The sequence below is a fragment of the Schistocerca americana genome, chromosome 7 (assembly GCF_021461395.2).
Source record: "Schistocerca americana isolate TAMUIC-IGC-003095 chromosome 7, iqSchAmer2.1, whole genome shotgun sequence".
Lineage (NCBI taxonomy): Eukaryota > Metazoa > Arthropoda > Insecta > Orthoptera > Acrididae > Schistocerca > Schistocerca americana.
The window spans coordinates 475191661-475211682 of NC_060125.1; the positions used below are offsets into that span (position 1 = coordinate 475191661).

At 39.6% G+C, this 20022-nt stretch overlaps 1 protein-coding gene across 1 annotated transcript in view; it reads left to right on the forward strand.

Moving 5' to 3' along the window:
- LOC124623025 (calpain-D-like) overlaps positions 1 to 20022 on the forward strand; it is a 517886-nt gene that overhangs the window by 487295 nt on the left and 10569 nt on the right. The window contains 2 exon segments of the mRNA XM_047148816.1: positions 9321 to 9466; positions 19942 to 20022. Of these exon segments, the coding sequence (XP_047004772.1) occupies positions 9321 to 9466; positions 19942 to 20022 (227 nt within the window).

A 20022-nucleotide genomic window follows, 5' to 3' on the forward strand; every position in this document is an offset into this window, starting at 1 on the left:
AAATGCTTAACTCTGTTTTCAAATGTTCCTTTACATGGAAGACATGGGAGTATTGCCCCAACTTAATTTTCGTACCACTGAAAAGATGAATGAAATAAATTTCAATGTCAGTGGTGTCATGAAACAGCTGAAATCATTAAAATTGAAAAAAGCTCTAGGGCTCGATGGGATCCCTATTAGATTCTATACTGAATTTGCAGCTGAGTTAGCTCCTCTTCTAACTATAATCTGTCACAAACCCCTCGAACAAGAAAGTGTGCCCAGTAGTTGGAAGAAAGTGTCAAAACTATTTATAGGAAGGATAGCAGAAGTTATTTGCAAAACTACCATCCAGTAACGTTGACATCAATTTGTTGTAGAATCTTAGCGTATATTCTGAGCTCAAACATAACAAGGTATCTCAAACAGAACCACCACCTCCATGCCAACCAGCGTGTATTTTGAAAAACATCAGTTACATGAAAACTTACTCACGCTTTTCTTGCATTACATACTGGAAGCTTTGAATGAAGGCTGTCAAGTAGATGCAGTATCTCTTGATTTCTGAAAAGGATTTGACTCAGTCTCACACTACACTTATTATCAAAAATAGTCATGTGGGGTATTAAGCAAAATTTGTGACTGGACTGAAATTTTTTGGTAGGGAGGATGAAGAAAGTCATCTTGGATGGGGAGTCATTGACAGATGTGGAAATAACTTGGGGTGTTCCCCAGGGAAGTGTGTTGGGACCCTTGCTGTTCTAAATGCAGTTACCTGCAATGATGTGCTGACTGAAAAAAGCTGCATACATATTCAGTTGAAAATCTTGACAAGATTTTGAAGGGGTGCAAAGATTGGAAAAGGAGTTTCTTATGACTATAACATACGTAAGTCACAGTTGGAATCAGTCAAATCATACAAATACACAGGTTTAACACTCTGTAGGCATATGAAATGGAATGATCACAGAGGTTCAGTTGTGGGTAAAGCAGGTAGTACACTTCCGTTTATTACTAGAATACTGGGGAAATGCAGTCAACTTACAAGGAGATTGCTTACAAATCACTCATGTGACCTATTCTAGAATATTGCTAAAGTGTGATGGACACACACCAAATAGGACTATTGTGGGATACTGAATGTATGCAAAGAAGGGCAGCATCAATGGTCACATGTTTATTTGATGCATGGGATAGTTTCACAGATATGCTGAAGAAACTGAACTGGCAGACTCTTGAAGGTAGACATAAACTAGGCCATGAAAGCTTACAAAGTTTCAAAAACTGGCTTTAAATATTGACTCTAGGAATATACTGCAACCCCTACATACTGATAACATAGAGATCATGAGGGCAAGATTAGATTATTTACAGCATGCACACAGGCATTTAAACATCCTTTCTGTGCTCCCTTTGTGAATGAAATGGGGGAAAAACACTAATAAATGGTACAATGGGGTATACGCTCTGTCATGCACTTCATAGTGGTTTTCAGAGTACAGATGTAGATGTGGGAGATCCTATGTCAGAAAATCTATGGCTGTTCTTATTTTCTCTGGATCAGGTCAGGCTTTATTGCCGTTAACATGGTGCCCCGAGATTTCTTGAGCAACAAAGGGGCACTGTTTCAGATTCAGGCAGAGGCCTGCAGTCTGAACACACTTCAATATGATTGTCCGGTGTCCTAGTAGTTATTGAAACTTTTTCAAAAAAATAACAATGTCATCCACTTAAGGTGCTGAAGCAGGTTGTCTGTTATATGCTCAAAGGTTCTAGGGGCTTTGCATAGTCCAAAAGGCATAATTTTGAACTCATAGAGGCCAACAGATGTCATGAAGACAGTCACTTCCCAGTCAACCTTCTCAACCACAAATTGCCAGTAGCCTCTCTGCATGTCAGAAATTGAGTAGTACTTCGCTCCTTTTAAGCTGTCTAGGGTTTCACGAATGCTCAGCAGTTGGTAGACATCTTCTTTCGTGGTGATGTTCATTTTTAGGCAGTCAGTGTAGGAACGTCATGTACTGTCCTTCTGTACAAGGAACACAGGAGAGAAACAAGGACTCTCTGAAGGTACAATAATGTCATCTTGCAGCATCTTCTCCACTTCGTCCTGAATTATGTGTCATTCAGCCAGCAACATCTTATTTGAGCCCTGGCCAATAGGTAGTTGATGCTCAGTGTTGATATGGTGTTTTACCGTGGACCACTTAGTCTTAGGGGGATGAAATGCAAAGCGAAATTAAGGTGGAAGAGGAGCAATATGTGCCGGAAGACGGAAAGGGGTTTACCATCTTGGAAACAGAAGTAGAAAAGGTGCCAAAGGAGATGAAGAATAGGAAGGCATGTGGAATAGATGATTTGCCAGCAGAACTGTTGAAGAGTCTGGGAAACAAGGCAAGAAAAGAAATAGTCTACCTCTGTAATGAGATACATGACAAAGGGGAATGGCCTCAGGACTTCGCTGCAACAGTTATGATACCAATAGAGAAAAAGAGAAATACTAAAAAATGTGAAGAGCACCAAACCATGTCTAATTTCTCATGCAGCTAAAGTCTTGCTGAGAGTGTTGAATAGAAGGTTATATGGCAAGCTGGATAGAGGGATTGCAGAGGAGCAGTTCGGATTTAGAAGAGGAAAAGGAACAAGAGATGCTATTGGCCTGCTAAGAACTATAGGGGAAAGATATACGGAAAAGGGTAGAGAAATCTTTGCTGATTTTATAGGCTTTTGACAGAGTTCTGTGGAACAAGCTGATGGATATCTTGAAGAGGAAAGGAGTAGATTGGAAAGAGAGACGACTGATACAGAATCTATATTTACACCAGAAAGTAAGGATAAGGATTGTAAATGAAATGTCAGAAGGAAGCAGCATTGGACGAGGTGTTAGACAAGGTTGTTGCCTTTCCCCACTGTTGTTTAACAAATACCTTGAAGAGATTATTGTGAAAAGTTTAGATGGGAAAAGAGGAATATGTATTGGTGGAAAGAGAATAGAATGTATAAGATTTGCTGATGACATGGTATTAGTGGCAGAAAGTGAGTGGACAGTGAATAACATGCTCAAAGATCTGAATGAAGGTTGTGTGGAATATGGGATGCAAATAAACACAGCAAAAACAAAGAGTATGGTCATCAGTACAAGAAGCAGACTGGCCAATATTAAAATAGGACAATCTACCATTAGCCAAGTAAGTGAATTTAAATATCTCAGAAGCACAATAACTGAAGACTTGAGATGCCACCAGGAGGTGAAAACTCGAATTGCCATAGCGAAGAGAGGAGACTCTTATGTGGCAAATTAGATAAAGGACCAAGGAAAAGGCTTGCCAAATGTTTTGTCTGGAGTGTGGCACTATATGGGGCAGAAACATGGACTCTGAGACGAGAGGATGAAAAAAGGTTAGAAGCATTTTAGATGTGGATGTGGAGGAGAATGGAGAGAATAAGCTGGATGGAAAGAGTGAGTAATGAAAGAGTATTGGAAAGGGCTGGTGAGAGAAGATGTCTGCTGAAGGTTGTAAGAGAAAGGAAAAAGAACTGGTTGGGACATTCATTGAGAAGGGAGTGCTTGCTAGTAGATGCTTTGGAAGGATTGGTTTGTGGGAGAAGACTGAGAGGAAGAAGGAGATACAAGGGAAGAGGAAATTATGCAGACCTGAAGAGGATGGCAGAAGACCAGACAGCCTCGAGAACTACCATGTGAAAACCTGCCTTTAGGCGGAACACTGATGATGATGATGATGATGATGATGATGATGACTTAGTCTGTCCGTTCTCTATTCTGGATTTGAAAGCATCCAAAAATTGATGATGCATCATGGTCAGCACTCACCAGTGCTGTTCCTTGGTCAGACCATATCCTACTGGCAGTTCAATAGTGCTTCATCCCCTACACTGTCTGTAGTCATAGCAGAGTGAGATTCTTCATTGGTGGCGCAGACTAGCTGCTCATCCTTGGTTAGTTCATCTGAGCCTACGGATGCTTTAGGGATGAGTTGTGGCTGCTCATGACAAGTAGTGATCCAAAGTTCTCCCTGTCCACCTGCAATTCTTATGATTATTGCTGGGATGCAGATTACTTTTGTTAGTCTGAATAGCTTTTGGCAATTGACAGAAGCTTTAGAGTTTAACTGAGCATCTAGAATAATGAGTGGAACTTGTCTCATCGATGGAGTGGTTTAAAAATGACTGTGACATACAACCAAACAGAGCAATATTTGTTATGTGTGTATGTTTGAAAAGCATTGTCAATCTGGAGCTCTTATCCTCCACAGTATGTGACTGCTTCTGATGCCTGCATAAACCCACCCACTGTTAAAATTACACATTCAAAGGGCTGTGTTCTGTCACTGATACTCATTCTTGCAATACGTGTTCATGTTGGCTGTGTCTCTTTCCCATTTGTGACCTTCAGCACGTTCACTTTCATATCATGAAACATAGTCTTCTTTAGCTGGCACTGATAAGCATTTAACATTACACAAAAAAGAAGCACCTTAGTCAACTAGCGCCCAGACAGGTTGGTGTTTATGAGAATTTCTGACAGTTGGGCAGCTATCATCCATGGAGGGTTTGCACCATGTCCATAGGTGGTTGCCTCACTTGGTTTTCCTGAATTGGGCAGCTAGGTGAGAGGTTAGTACCTGTGTTCAGTGATGGGGACTGCCTAACCATGTTGGAGAGCAACTTCATCCATGTTATGACAGTGGGCTTCTTTCTGCAGATCTACTGTAATCAACTGCAGTTGACTATTAGTAATAGTGCTGTTGTGTTAGTTGATGCCTTCTGATATAGTCATCATTGAACACTCATCTTTTTCTGCAGTGATGTACAACATACCCAGGGCATATACAGTGGAAGCAAACTGGCATATCCCCCCCCCCCCCCCCCCCCCAATGTCTGCTGTTGTGCTTGGCAGAGGAGTTGGTTGTACTTGTACCTGCGTTGGATGGGTATGGCTGTCATTTCATGGGTGCAGCATAAGTACATTTATCGTGGTACATTTGACTGGCAAATCAATACACCCCTCCTTCAATGATCTGTACTACATCCTGATGTATGGGGTTGACATTCACGGCGGCTATCTGTTGAGCTGCCTTACACAGCTACATCTGTTCTCTTACTACCTTGCCACCATAGATACCATGTTTGGGAGTCACTTTTGTCTGACTCTTTTTCTGTTCCATTTCCTCAATGCATTGGCACTAGATAATGAATTCTTTCGTTGTTGTGATGTCCTTTACCAGAAGAACATGGTACATGTCTCCTGTGACTCATTTAATCAAGAGTGAGATTTTGTTGGCTTCTGTCATACTCAGATTCACAGTGTGGCATAGGCACTAAACCTTCTGTATGTAAGACTGTGTCATTTCTCCATGACATTGGGAACCTGTTCTTCCATTGTTCTTCCACTAAGCAGACCTACTGTTGATCTGCACCTGATGTTTTCTTCCATTCAGCCTGGAATTTGTCCCAGCTATCGAGCTTGTCTTCATAGTTCTCAAACCACTGCTGTAGTGTGCCATCAAAGTGCACATTCACCAAACACATCATATTATCCACCTGTTGAATGTGGTGATCCAACTGAATCCTTCCAATCATTGCTTCAAGTCCTAACCAGTAACTCTGGAAAATGCTGTTAGATGTCACATGTGAAGCTGACATTGCTGGCTTAGAATCCATTCATGTCCTGATTATACAGATCTTTGAAGCAATGTATACTTACTTGCATTCCAGATCCTGTCCATGTAGGCACCAGGTTTTACATTGCCTAATTGGAGCTGTGGTGATGTAGATGTACCCAGCTTCTCCACCAAAAATGTCACTCATAACCAAAATCAAGTCCAGATCCAAAAGCAGGTTCATCAGTGATGCATAATGCTTAACAAAACCTTGTTCATTACATACAGAATAGAAATACCTCCTGAAAAGAGAGTGGTGCTATTTATTCAAATATCGAATATTTGAGAATATCCACACATTAAAAAAACATAAGAAATTCTCAGGTTTTCAGAAATGATAAATACTAAAAACAAATATTTGCTGGTGGTCATATTCGAACTGGTGATCTGCAGCATGCCAACCAGTGACACTAACTGCTCCTATGCACTCCATGCAACACATTTCACAGCAGTAGTATATGACATTTTCAGGGCATATACTGTGTAGCATTCTCGGTGATATTCTGATTACAGTATTCTGCTGTGCAAGACTCAGTACAGGTGACCTCTCACCATACACCAAAGGAGAAAAAATGAAAAAGGGGGTGAGTGTTGCAGATTTGTGGACCGGGAAGTTACAAACACATTGTCTTTGAAAAGATAGCAAACACAGGAATCACCTGCAGAATACACAACAACCATTGTAATGAATGCACAGATAAAGTGCCATTGGTCATGTATTATTTGATTTATTCTACTAGTTTCCCTCATCAGTTGCCTATATCCTGCATGCCACCAGGGCAATGAAAATCTCAGGGTGCTTCTAGTTAAATGAGCAAAAATAGTCAAATAAATCAAATAATATGCATCCTGTGGCAGTTTATATATAATTCAAACATATGAGGTGTGATCAAAAATATGGTTAATGGATTTGTTTCCGCAGCAACTGCTGTCACTACAACCATTTTGGTGTAATTTGTCTGGTAGCCTGACCTGTTGAGACAGGCAGTGTCAAGCTGGAACATGTTCTGACTTGTCTGTCAGCATCCAGAGACGTTAGAGTGAGGTTGTGTTTACTGTGTCTGTCATGTATCACGGATTTTGAACAACATGTGAACATTAAATTCTGTTTCAGGTGGCAAAAAAGAGCCAAAGGAACTCATGAAATTTTGAAATTGGTGTATGGTAATAATTCTTTAACTCCAAAGACTGTTCACACATGGTATGAGTGATTTAAAAGCAGAAATGTGTTTGTAGAAACCAAACAATGTCTGGGACATCCATTAAGTTCAAAAACAGAAGAAAACGTAAAATTTTTTTGTTCAGACAGATGAAAACAATTTGAGACCCTACCAAAGAATTTAGCATCTTGGGTCTGTGCAAAGCATTTTAACCAATAATATGCAAATGAGATGGTGAGTGCAAAATTCGTTCCCAGAATTTTGAGTGATGAACAAAAGGAAAATCACGTGTTGGTTTGTATGGAACTGTAGGATCGTCTTCATTCAGATCCAGTCTCGTATACAGACTTGTAACTGGAGATGAAACTTGGGTCTATGGGAAGTTACAAGACGAAAGTTCAGAGTTCCCAATGGAAAACCAGTGAATCTCCTCATCCTAAAATGACATATCAGTGAAAGTCATGCTCTTTTCTTTTTTTCTTAAAAAAAAAATTGAGGGCATAGTGCAGTCAGAGTTAATTCCAAAGAGAACAACTCTTCATCATTACAATGCGCCTTGCCACACCTCACTTTTGATTCAAAAGTTTTGGCTGGAAAAGTGCTCCTGTCTGTCTACATCTGCCTTACTTGCCAGATTTACCACCATGTGACTTATGGCTCTTCCTACGAATTAAAACTGTGCTGAAAGAGAAACACATGGACACCATTCCTGAGAGGGCCATGACAGACCACTGAACACCATTCTGAGAGAAGCCTTCAAGAAATGCGTCCGGTCATGGATTCAGCAGTGGTATAAGTGCACTGCCAGCTGAGGACAGTACTTTGAAGGAGATTAAATCAAATTCCATTTAAGCTTATTACTTTGTTTCTAATAAAATAATTTGGCATATTTCTTGATCACACCCTATAGATGTTATCTGCATAATACTGTGTAAAAGTTTGTGGCAAGTTACCTGTATTCCTGTAATTTAAATATATTGGTAATGGCCTGTACACATTCATGGCCACCATTTTGGTTAAGAGCACTAGATCAATAAAGCATGTTCAAAATTATGTAAATGAGACAACAGTTTCATGAGTGTACAGAAATTTCTCAGGAAGAGTAGCTGATGTAATGGTTACCACTACCCATGTTTTATAATTTCACCTGGCAATTACATGAAACATCATTCCACTAGTAAATAACTTAATATACAGGGTACATCTTGATCTGAAAGAGAGATGCAGGAACCATTTAAAATAAGACACATCATTTGGCTTCAGCTCCTGCATCATAGTATAATAATGGGCAGCCATCATTCATCTCTTTGCTGCCCTTTGGCTTTTTGTGTATGAATGCTGTATTTCCTGTGCCAGATGTTAAATTAGTTATATGTCTTGTTGGTCACTTGCACAATGTATCGTAATGACATCAAACAAGTCAGTCTATAAGCTATTAGCTTGATTCATATTTAAAAGTGTGTGCATGCCGATCATGCACACTCGAGTTCAAATAACAGAAGAGAATATTTAGTCTAATAACAAAATTAAATGTGCAATATTGCTGCACATGTAATCTACTAGTTCTTAAATAAAATATTCTGTTACAGAATAGAACAAGCTGCTGGAAGAAACTTTTTTTAAAACTTGCAATGGTTTCCATGGAAATAGTTTTTAAAAGAGTAAAGTGCCATTTGACTGTGTATTACCATATTTATCTTCAGTAGTATCTAGATTTCAGCTTTTGTGCCGTTAGCAACTAAAATGCTAAAAGCTGCTGGATCATTATTATGTCATATCTGTTAAGGCAGTCCAAAGCAGAGACCTGCTTTGGACTTGCCCTAACGGACAGGACATAATCATGGTTTAACAACTTTTGGATTGTAAGTCATAATGGCACAAAAGCTGAAATCTATATAGTACTGAAGATAAATATAGTAATACACAGTCAAATGGCAGGTTGCTCTTTTAAAAAAATATTACGTGGCTGTGGCTCAACACCATCAAGAACAACTTCCAGACAATATTGCACACCCCCTGAAAATTTCTGCTGAGAAAGAGGGATGAGCTCCACAATCAAGCAAAAGATTTGTTACTGTTGTTTTGCTTTTATACAACATATTCTAAATGAAGCTCTCACTGAGGCATAAAAACTATAGTCACTTATAAAGCTTCTGTGACACTGCTTTTTGCATGAACCAGTAAGTAGACATGATGAACATACACTGGTCAGTGGTATACGGTTCCATACCCTTCTTTTACTGCCCCTTAATTGACAATAAGTGCAAGTGTGTCATGCACATGCGAGCGCGTGCATACGTGCGGGTGCTCCCCCCCCCCCCCCCTCCCCCGTCATTTAGTTACACCATTCTCACGTTTTATGTCACACACTGTAATCAGATTTTAAAGTACAATATTATCTTATGAACAAATTTTATCATGTAATTCCACAAAATTTTTATTGCTAGTAATTTAATAGATAATGGTTTTATTTATAAGTTCCCTTACCTCTTATTTTTAGGTATAAATGATCCTGCAAATTATCCAGAGTATGTATTGGCAATCCACAGCTCAAAACGTTTATTAGTGGAGCAGATTTCACCACCAGCTTATGTACTTGCAGATGCTATAATAAGCTTAACTCTTTCAAAGGGTCAGAGGCATGAGGTATGTACTCAGTTGTTTAATATGATATTTCATCACATTTGATGAAATTTTGTGATTTAAATTCTAGTTTCTGACTATAGTTAGTTACATGTCCCACAAGTCACTTGCACGGTGAATCATAGAAACATGGAACAAGTCAGTTTCCAGGTTATTAACTTAATTTGTATTTCAATGTGTTTGCATGTTGACCATTTGAATATTAGTTCACACAACAGAAAATAATATTTAATTTTATGACAGAAGTACATAAGTAACACTTCAGTACTGAATAAATGACAAATTTCTAATTGAAAATGCTTCTTTCAAGTAGGAGGTGTTGCCTATAAGGAACTTTGTTTAGCTGTTTTTCTAATTCAGCTGTGCAATTTTCACACATCTTGTATCATCAAGTGAGTGATGCAATATTTTGATAGCAGTATTTCTTGGTCCTGTCTGAGCTAAAGATATTTTAATGAAGATAATTTTTCCTTCTAGTAGTGGAATTATGGATTTCATTATCCCTTTGAAGAAATAATGTATTCTTTAGAACAAATTTCAGGAGAGATGTGCTGTGATGCTGTAATTAAGAGAACTAATTGCTTAAATAGGTGTGTCTAAGATGATGATTGGTGAGCACAACATAATATTGTTGTGACATGCTTCTGGAGAATGAAAACATTCTGTGTTAAATGATAGTTATCACAAGGTAAATTCCAGATGACATTACTGTGAATGAAAGTAAGCAAAGTACATTACATCAAGGAAAAACTCACTTGAGAAAACTGTAATATTACAGACCAAATTTATGACTAGTAATTACCTGCAGGAGGAGACATTTCAATAGTCGATAGATATGTACAGGGCGGTCAGAAACAGTCTGAAAATCTTGTAAGTGTGTTGTTCGGCAGTTTGTGTTGAGAGAGAATTGTTAAGAAAAAATTTGATACATTGCACTGTTTCTAAGCTAATTAGCATTTAAGTCAGCCATTCAGACCTTTGCATACACAAATGTAAGTAGCCTGCCAGGTACAATTAGTGTCAGTTGTTCTCATAGCGTAAATGATAATGCACGAGGCAGCTCATCATTTGGCTTGGGTTTGATCCTTACTACCGTCCCATGCACAATTTTTGAATTACTCTCTTGTTCAGTTTTAGGAAACCAAATGCATAACATGTTTAGTGTCATTGTCTCTGGCCATCAGCTTGAATTTACACGTGCAACAACCTGATTGGCTAACTTCAGTACTAACTAATTTGGAAAAGATGCAACATATCGAATTTCTTTCTTAAAAATTATTTCTCAGCACAGCCTATCTTGCAACAACCTGTAAACCTTTTCAGATGGTACACATACTATCATAGTTTTCAGAACAAATAGTTCCTTTCTTGGGATGTGTGTGTGTGTGTGTGTGTGTGTGAGAGAGAGAGAGAGAGAGAGAGAGAGAGAGAGAGAGAGAGAGAGAGAGGGGTGGGGTGGGGGGGGTGGGGGTTGGGAAGCTTAGAAAGGAAGAGGTCACTAAGAATCCCAGAAGAGAGAAACCTACCTAGTGTGAGGATGAGGGGGGGACTGAAATTACATCTTCTGAAGTTTAGTACTGGCCAGAAATTTATGATATGATGTTAGTTGTTTGACTGTCATCATAATCATCTGTCTCATAATTTTATAATAAACAAAGTATGTTTACATAATGATTTGTTTCTCTCTGAGGCCTAAAATGACACAAAGTGCAAAAGTGCTTAACTGAGCCATTGAAGAAGTTCTAAAACATGTAAATTATTCAGTTTCAACCTTATCATTATGTAAATCGAAAATTTGTTGTTATTTTGCCTTACACACCAACTCTTTGTATGCTTTAACTTAGTTCTTTGTTGTTGTAACCTTTAGTGTACACAGTTGTAGGTGCTGCATGTTCTTATTGTCAATGAAGGGAGAGAGGAATTGCAGAAAACTGTGTAACAACTTTTTAAACACATTATTTACACTTTCCCGTGTTGTCAAATGTTTTTAAAAATGGATTGTTATTCTAAGGAGAAATACTGCTAAGGTCAATTATGTACATTATGAACAGCAGCAGACTTATGCTGAGTCTTGTGGAATTATATTCATATGTGCCTTGCCTCCCCCTCCAAAAAATCCAATCTAGATTTGTAGAATTATGTAGTGTAAATTTCTGAGCAATATTACATTCTAGTGAGCTGTACCACAGAACAGCAAAAGTAGTAAATTACATGTCATCTCCAAGAGAACAAAGTAAACTTTAGATCCATCACTGATTCATTGTTAAGAGGGTGTGAAAAATTCTTGCAGAATTTAAACAATTTAGGAGTAAAAGTAACAACTAGTAGAGGCTGTGAGTCATTGACAGGAACATAAACCAGACTAAAAACTATGGCAGCTTTTGGATGAATCCTTTTTAGAGCATGAGTACACACACACACACACACACACACACACACACTCTCTCTCTCTCTCTCTCTCTCTCTCTCTCTCTCTCTCTCTCTAAATTGTGCCAGTTGAATACAGAATGTGGGGACTACAGTTTGTGAGGTACAAGGGTGTGAGGGGTGGTATGGGGTAGAGTGAGTGAAGACAGAAAAGAAACGGGGAGCAGGAGCAGGATGATGGTTCAGAGGGAGGCAGCAGGTGTACAAGATAGGAATGCAGAAGGGAGAAGCAGCAGGTGTGTGGGTTAGGAATGCAACCCACAAACACTGCAACTGGTGAGTTTGCAACTGGTGACGGGGTGTAGTGGATTAGGTGGGTGTGACAGAACAGAGGTAGAGAAAACTTTGGGAATGAAGGTGTGGTTTCAGAGGGTTTGTGGAGATTGAGGTGAGGAAGATTACACACCTATCTATGTAGTTCAGAATAGATGATGCTGGAGTAAAGTTTCGGAGTCATGTAGCAGCCATTGGAAACAAGCATACTGTGCTCGGTAGTGTGTTTTGTCACTGAGTGATCAAGTCTACTCTTAGCCACAGTTTGGAAGTTAGTTAGTTAGTTACATGTTCCATGGCTCATTTTGCATGATAGATTGTAATGATATGAAATGAGTCATTTTACATCATTCACATCACAAATTAATTTGTACATATGGTTACTGAACATTTCCAAGGTTCTTTTTTTTATGAGATACAGATGTGAGTTTACAGTTCCCATCCACCACCTTTTACACATTACAGGAATATAAATTCTTCTACGGAACAGAAGGAATTGTCAAGGAGAAACTTCCTCTGTTTGTTTTCAAATTTTACTTTGCTTTTTGTAAGACTTTTTATCACTGGCTAAGTGACCAAAATTTGTTTGCAGCATTGTGCATCCCTTTTTGTGCTAAAGACAACTTTAATGTGGAGTAATGAATGTTATTTTTCCTTCTGGTATTGTAATTGTGTACATCATTGTTCCTTTTGAACTGTAGTGGATTATTTGCAACAAACTTCATGAGGGAATAAATTTAGTGTGAAGCAGTGTCAGAAAGCCCAACTGCTTAAACGGACATCTACAAGATGATTGTGGATGGGCACCGCATATTATTCTTACAGCACATTTTTGTGCAGTGAAAACTTTCTTTCTTAAGGTGGTGTTACCCCTGAACATTACTCCATATTAAACTACTAAATGAAAACATACAAGGTGGCCATTCATTTAGGTGTATAGTTGGTTGGCAGTCGTGGCCGCATCAAATGCTATGCAGAAATTGCAGCAAAGCTGGTACATGACTGGACTGTTTTCAAAGGCACCTGTGCCTTTCATGCACCTGTGCCTTTCATGGGATACAATAAGCATGTGATGGGACTGGATTTGGAAATGCTGGGTGGGTGATTCAGACAGGTGTTGCACCCGGGTCTTCCGTGGGAATATCATGCATGTGGCAAGAAGATGGGAGTGTGTGTGGCATAGGGATGGACCAGGATAATGTTTAAGTTGGGTGGACAGTAGAATACCTCTTAGGGAGAACTGTGTGCATGATGTCCTTCATTTCTGGACTTGGTGAAGATAGTCAAAGCTTTCCAGAATGAGATTTTCACTTTGCAGCGGAGTGTGCGCTGATATGAAACTTCCTGGCAGATTAAAACTGTGTGCCCGACCGAGACTCGAACTCGGCACGAGTTCGAGTCTCGGTCGGGCACACAGTTTTAATAGTCAAAGCTTTGATGAAGGGTATGGTTCAGTTGTTCCAGTCTGGGATGTATTGGGTTAAAAGGGGCATGCTTCTTTGCATCTTGTTCTTGAGAGGAAGGGTATTAGAATAATGAGAATATGACACAGGAAATCTGTTTGTGGACTAGGTTTGTTGGATGGCGCCTGTCTGTGTGATACCTTTAGCATACTGGGCTCTGGAATGCTTATCACTACAGATGTGCTGCCCACATATGGTCAGAGTATATTGGAGTTATTTTTTGGTGTGGAGGGGATGACAACTGTAAAATGCATGAGTTGTTAATAGTTAATGGGTTTGGTATGAACATAAGTACAGATGGAGCCATCAGAGATTTGGAGGTCAACTTCCAGTAAGGTTGCAGGTTGGGCAGGGGAGGACCAAATGAAGCAAAAGACAGAGGTGTTGAGGCTATGGAGGAATTAGGACAGGCTGTCTTGGCCCTGTGTCCAGATGTCTTATATATATATTTAACTAATTACACTCTCACCCATATATACTTCTCCTTTTAGCAGAAGATATATAGGTTGTTACACTATTATAGTTAAAAATAAGATGGATGAGTAGAGGACTATTAAACAAACAAATAATACAAATAAACATAGATCCAGAAACCAATGGGTGCGCCAATAGGACATTTTATGGCTGAGTACATGAATGCTGTTTAAAAGAGTCCCCAAAGATCCGTACTGCAGATATGTACTTGAAGACAAACATATTGCAACAAGTGTTCCACATGACCACCATTCATGTGAAGGCAGACTTCAGTACGTCTCCTCATCGATGCCCATCCAGTTCAAAAAAGGTTCTGAAAACATTGACAACCATACACTATGCATTCTCTGATTTCACTGACACTATCAACATGACTGGAATACACCGTTGACTTTAAATATCACAAAAAAAGTGGGTTCAAGTCAGGGGATCTTGAAGCCATGGTATTGCTAAGCTGCAAGAAATACACTTGTGCGATTTTATCCCAGACAGCTAGATGAAGGTGTACCAATGCACCATCATGCATGTACCACATATGATTCCTTTCACCAAAAAGAAAATCATCCAAGTAGTTGATTAGCTTGTGCTGCAGGAAATGAAGGTACATACAAGTCAGACAGATAGGAAATGTGGCGGTATCAACTGATCATCATGGCACTGCCTAACATTAATGGAAAGTCTCTGCTGATGTGCCATCTCAGTGGGGGTTCTCGTAAACCCGAAAGTGTGTGTTGTGGATGATCATAGTATGCCTTGTGTAAAGCATGCTTTGTTGCCCATGAGGAACTGTGAATCATTGCTACATTTTATAAGGATCTCCATTGGCAGAAGACAACCCAAAATGGAAAATCCAGTGTGCCATGTCGAGCATGCTTTACACTTGACACAGGCACAGCCATCCCTCACCTAATACTTGCCATGTGGTAGAGGATGAAACATGTTCTAATGCAGCAATCCTTCTTGTACTTGTGCCTGGCATTGTGTCTACCTGTTGCAATATAAACTCATACATTTGTAGTGTCGACACCCTTGCTGGTCTATCTGCTTGTTGCATGTTGGGCTGAAATGAAACAGTCTCATGTGCAGGTGCTTATGGGACCTAGCAAATATTCTGCTGTCTGGCTGTCTAAGTCGAGGATATGCTTCGTGATAAAATCATGCTGCTTCCAGTGTACATTGCCATTAGCAAGTCCGTACAGGAAGTGAATGTCAGTCATTTCTTCATTTGAAAATATCTGTGAAGCCAGGGCAACCACTTCAGATGCATTTGCTATTCACTGTAGGAACTGGTACCTGGAAGATAAGGCTGCCTTTAGCTGCAGCCTTGCTCTCTGTGTATTGCCAGCACGGCATGAAACTTTAGCTATGATTGGTCAATTCAAGGTCATTCTTTCCTTCACACCAATGAAAGTAATGTACTCAATTAATTGACAGCAAGGTGCTAGCAAAAAAACTGCAACATCAGCGGAGCCTTAGACATTAACAGTGTTGTAACACTGTCATGACTGCACTTGTACCAGCAAAATCACTGGTTTCTGGATTTTTGTTAAGATTATTTGATTTTTTCGTTGTACTCTACCTGCTCCTTTCTTGTATCTGTAACAGTCAAACACCTTGTATAAACAAATCCATGGTACAGCCTTGGCACCTACATGAGTCTTTCCTATGCTAATCTGTTTATAGGTCACCTATATGACACCTTCCTAGCCTTCCAAAATGCTACACCCATTGTCTGGTTCAAATTCGTTGATGGTATCATCATGATCTGGACCCAGGGTCAAGACAACCTGCCCTCATTTCCTCATTCCTTCAAAGCTTCAATAGGCTCTGATTCACTTCACCTGGTCCTCCTCGGCCTAAAGTTCCAGATTCCTGGACCTTGCCTTTCACCTCTCTGATGGCTCCATATGTACTTCCATCAACAGTTCCTGTATTTTTAGAGCTGTCATCCTTTACGGATAAAATAAATAAATAAAAAAAAAAGCGCTACATTGTCTAGCTACCTGAGAATGGCACATCTGCAGTGATGAGAATTCCTATCCTCAGTGTGCTGAAGATCTCACACAGACCTTTGCAGACAGGCACTGTCCACCCAATCTACTCCACAATGAGATTTCCCATGTCAAATCCCCACACCCTTAATCCTCCCACCAACCCCAAGAACCAGCTACTAAGGAGGGTGTTGCTCATCGCCCAATGATATCCTGGACTGTAGCAACTAAACTATGTCCTTCACTAGGGCTTTGAATAAGTATTGAATTGTGCCCACAATCTTTCCTACTCTTCCTAAAGAGGAGGCAGACAGTCCCAACACGTTGCCACTTGTTTCATATTTCTCTGGAAGACACAGGTGAAAGACCTGTGTGATTCATCCACCCAGTATATTCTACTTCAGTCCCTGCAAAAGCTTATCTTATCTCATCAGAGGCAGGCCCGCCATTGAAATCATCCATGTCATACATCAGCTCTGCTGAAATTTCTGTACAGCATTTTATGCGGGCATGACCACCAACCAATTGTCCACCTGAATGAATGGCCATTGCCAAACTGTGGCCAAAAACAGGGTTGACCACCCAGTGATGGAACATGCAGCTGAGCCCAATGTGTTTGATTTCAATGGCTGCTTCACAACTCATGTCATCTGGATTCTTTCTCCCAGCAGCAGCTTTTCTGAACTACATAGACTGGAGTTATACCTTGCAATAAATCATCAATTCCCATAACCCTGCTGGCCTCAGTCTTTAATAACTGACTGGACCCATGCCCTCATCTCCACTATCTCCTCTTCCTCTGTTCTGTCAACCCCTCCTAATCCATTCCCTTAAGACATCTACATCTACACACATACTCCGCAATCCACCATACGGTGCATGGCGGAGGGTACCTCGTACCACAACTAGCATCTTCTCTCCCTGTTTCACTCCCAAACAGAACGAGGGGAAAAATGACTGCCTATATGCCTCTGTACGAGCCCTAATCTCTCTTATCTTACCTTTGTGGTCTTTCTGCGAAATATAAGTTGGCGGCAGTAAAATTGTACTGTAGTCAGCCTCAAATGCTGGTTCTCTAAATTTCCTCAGTAGTGATTCATGAAAAGATCGCCTCCTTTCCTCCAGAGACTCCCACCCGAGTACCTGAAGCATTTCCGTAACACTCGCGTGATGATCAAACCTACCAGTAACAAATCTAGCAGCCTGCCTCTGAATTACTTCTATGTCCTCCCTCAATCCGACCTGATAGGGATCCCAAACACTTGAGCAGTACTCAAGAATAGGTCGTATTAGTGTTTTATAAGCGGTCTCCTTTACAGATGAACCACATCTTCCCAAAATTCTACCAATGAACCGAAGACGACTATCCGCCTTCCCCACAACTGCCATTACATGCTTGTCCCACTTCATATCGCTCTACAATGTTATGCCCAAATATTTAATCGACGTGACTTGTGTCAAGCGCTACACTACTAATGGAGTATTCAAACATTACGGAATTCTTTTTCCTATTCATCTGCATTAATTTACATTTATCTATATTTAGAGTTAGCTGCAATTCTTTACACCAATCACAAATCCTGTCCAAGTCATCTTGTATCCTCCTACAGTCGCTCGACGACGACACCTTCCCGTACACCACAGCATCATCAGCAAACAGCCGCACATTGCTATCCACCCTATCCAAAAGATCATTTATGTAGATAGAAAACAACAGTGGACCCACCACACTTCCCTGGGAGATGATACCCTCACCTCCAATGAACACTCACCATCGAGGACAACATACCCGGTTCGATTACTTAAGCACATCATGCACTACGTGAACTCAGTAGTTATGGTGACTGTGGGTCACATTCCTATCCCGTGCACCTGCTGCTCCTTCCTCCCACATTCCTACCTCATACACCTCCTGCCCCCCTCCAAATTATCATCTACTCTTCCCGAGCTCTCTCCCACTCCCCATTTCTTTTCTTTTTTCATCCATTCTACCCCGCACTACTCCTCACACCAGTCTACCTATTAAATTGCAGTCCTGGCTTGTCGTTATGTATTCAGCTGGAAAAATGTGGCCATACAGGTATTTCAGGTATTTTTGTGTGTGTGTGTGTGTGAGAGAGAGAGAGAGAGAGAGTGAGAGAGAGAGAGAGAGAGAGAGAGAGAGGTGAGAGAGAGAGAGAGAGAGAGAGAGAGAGAGAGAGAGTTTAATATATTATATAATTCTCATTGAATCTTATCGTTTTGCAATTTTCTTCTTGTCTGTATGTGTCATCAAAATACAAATATGTGCAATTAGTGTTGACATTTATACTGCAACTACTATGACTTTGCATTGTTTCAAACATGTGCTACCACAGTTAAATCTTCGAATTTATTCTAAAACATAAGAAGGAGGATAAGCAAGATTCTAAAGTATGTTCATGAGAATCATTTGTTCGCCACCATATGAAGGTATTACATTTTCACTAAATCATATCTCCCTTCTTCCTAACCCACTTTATTTGTATTCATGTATTATTTTACTACCCCACACCTTTATGGTGTGGTGCATAAGAACGACTGCTTCCTAACAGCCTCTTTCTCAATTTTTTCCTTTTTTTATATTGCAATAAATGTATGGTTATATTTTCATGGAAAGGTTAAGACCATATTTCATATACAAATAAGCTTATGGAGAGCTTTTGAGATAATTAGTTCTTTAAATAAATCCACTTAAAAGGTTTAAACATAATTGCACCATGGTTATGTTAACAGCCTTACTTTTCATCTTTACTGGAGAAGTTTCCTCAGGAGCTTGCATGTACTGAATTATTCTGTATTTATTACGATAAAGTCTAGAAATTATAAAATCCATTGTTTTTTGACAACACACAGTTACCATAACTGGATAGGAGTATTAGGAAAGCTACTCTACAGACAGAGGCCAGTTAACAATGGTCTATTGGACATTATTATCGCATATGCTACCAGTAGTTATATTATAACTATGCAAAATTCTACTAGAAACTTGATATTGTCATTCTACAAATGTGTTCATTTTGATTTTGAAAGTTTATTTGATACCATTCATCTTCTTGCTGCTCCCCCCCCCCCCCCACCCCCCCCCCTTTATTTGTGTGGTATCCACACTAGTTTTTCCAGGCTGCATGTTATGTAGGAATTGCTTTGGGATGTTTTCTCTGACATACAATGCACACACTCTTTTAAATTCCATTTTTTACTGAGCAACAGTATTGGCCCATTAACAGTTGAGCCACTTGTGACTTATGGAGGCTGTACACAGCACATGAAACTGGCAGATGGCTCTACACCTACATTTGATCTGAAAATTTTCAAAATTTGAATGAAACTGGTAATTATTATAAAGAGAAATATACAATAAACTACAATAAATATAGTAGAAGAAAATGCGAAGTTCATTTACTGACTGTTTTGTACCTTTATTGCCAAATTTGTGACATCACTTGATGCATTATAATAGGATGAGTAGCACAGAGAACATACCAAATATTCAAATCTTCAGAAGATAATTGAGCAGTCTGTTTGTAATATTGCATTCTATTATGGTATATTTCTGATATAAACATATTTTTTTGGGCCTCTACTGCTAAGTAGCTTTTCCAAAAGAAGAAGAAAATAAAATTTCTTCCTCACAGATAGAGAGAACAAACATATAAACAGTAACAAGGCATGTGAGATATAACACTTCAGGTGCACAGTTGAGCTTCCCAGTAGCACTATGTGAGTAACAATGAGTAACTGCCAAGTATTAAACAAACCTAACACCACGCAAATGTAAAATTAAATTTATCATGGATTATTTAATATTATTTCAATGTTGAATTTCCAGGGCCGTGAAGGAATGACTGCATACTATCTCACAAAAGGTTGGGCAGGATTGGTTGTGATGGTGGAAAATCGTCATGAGAAT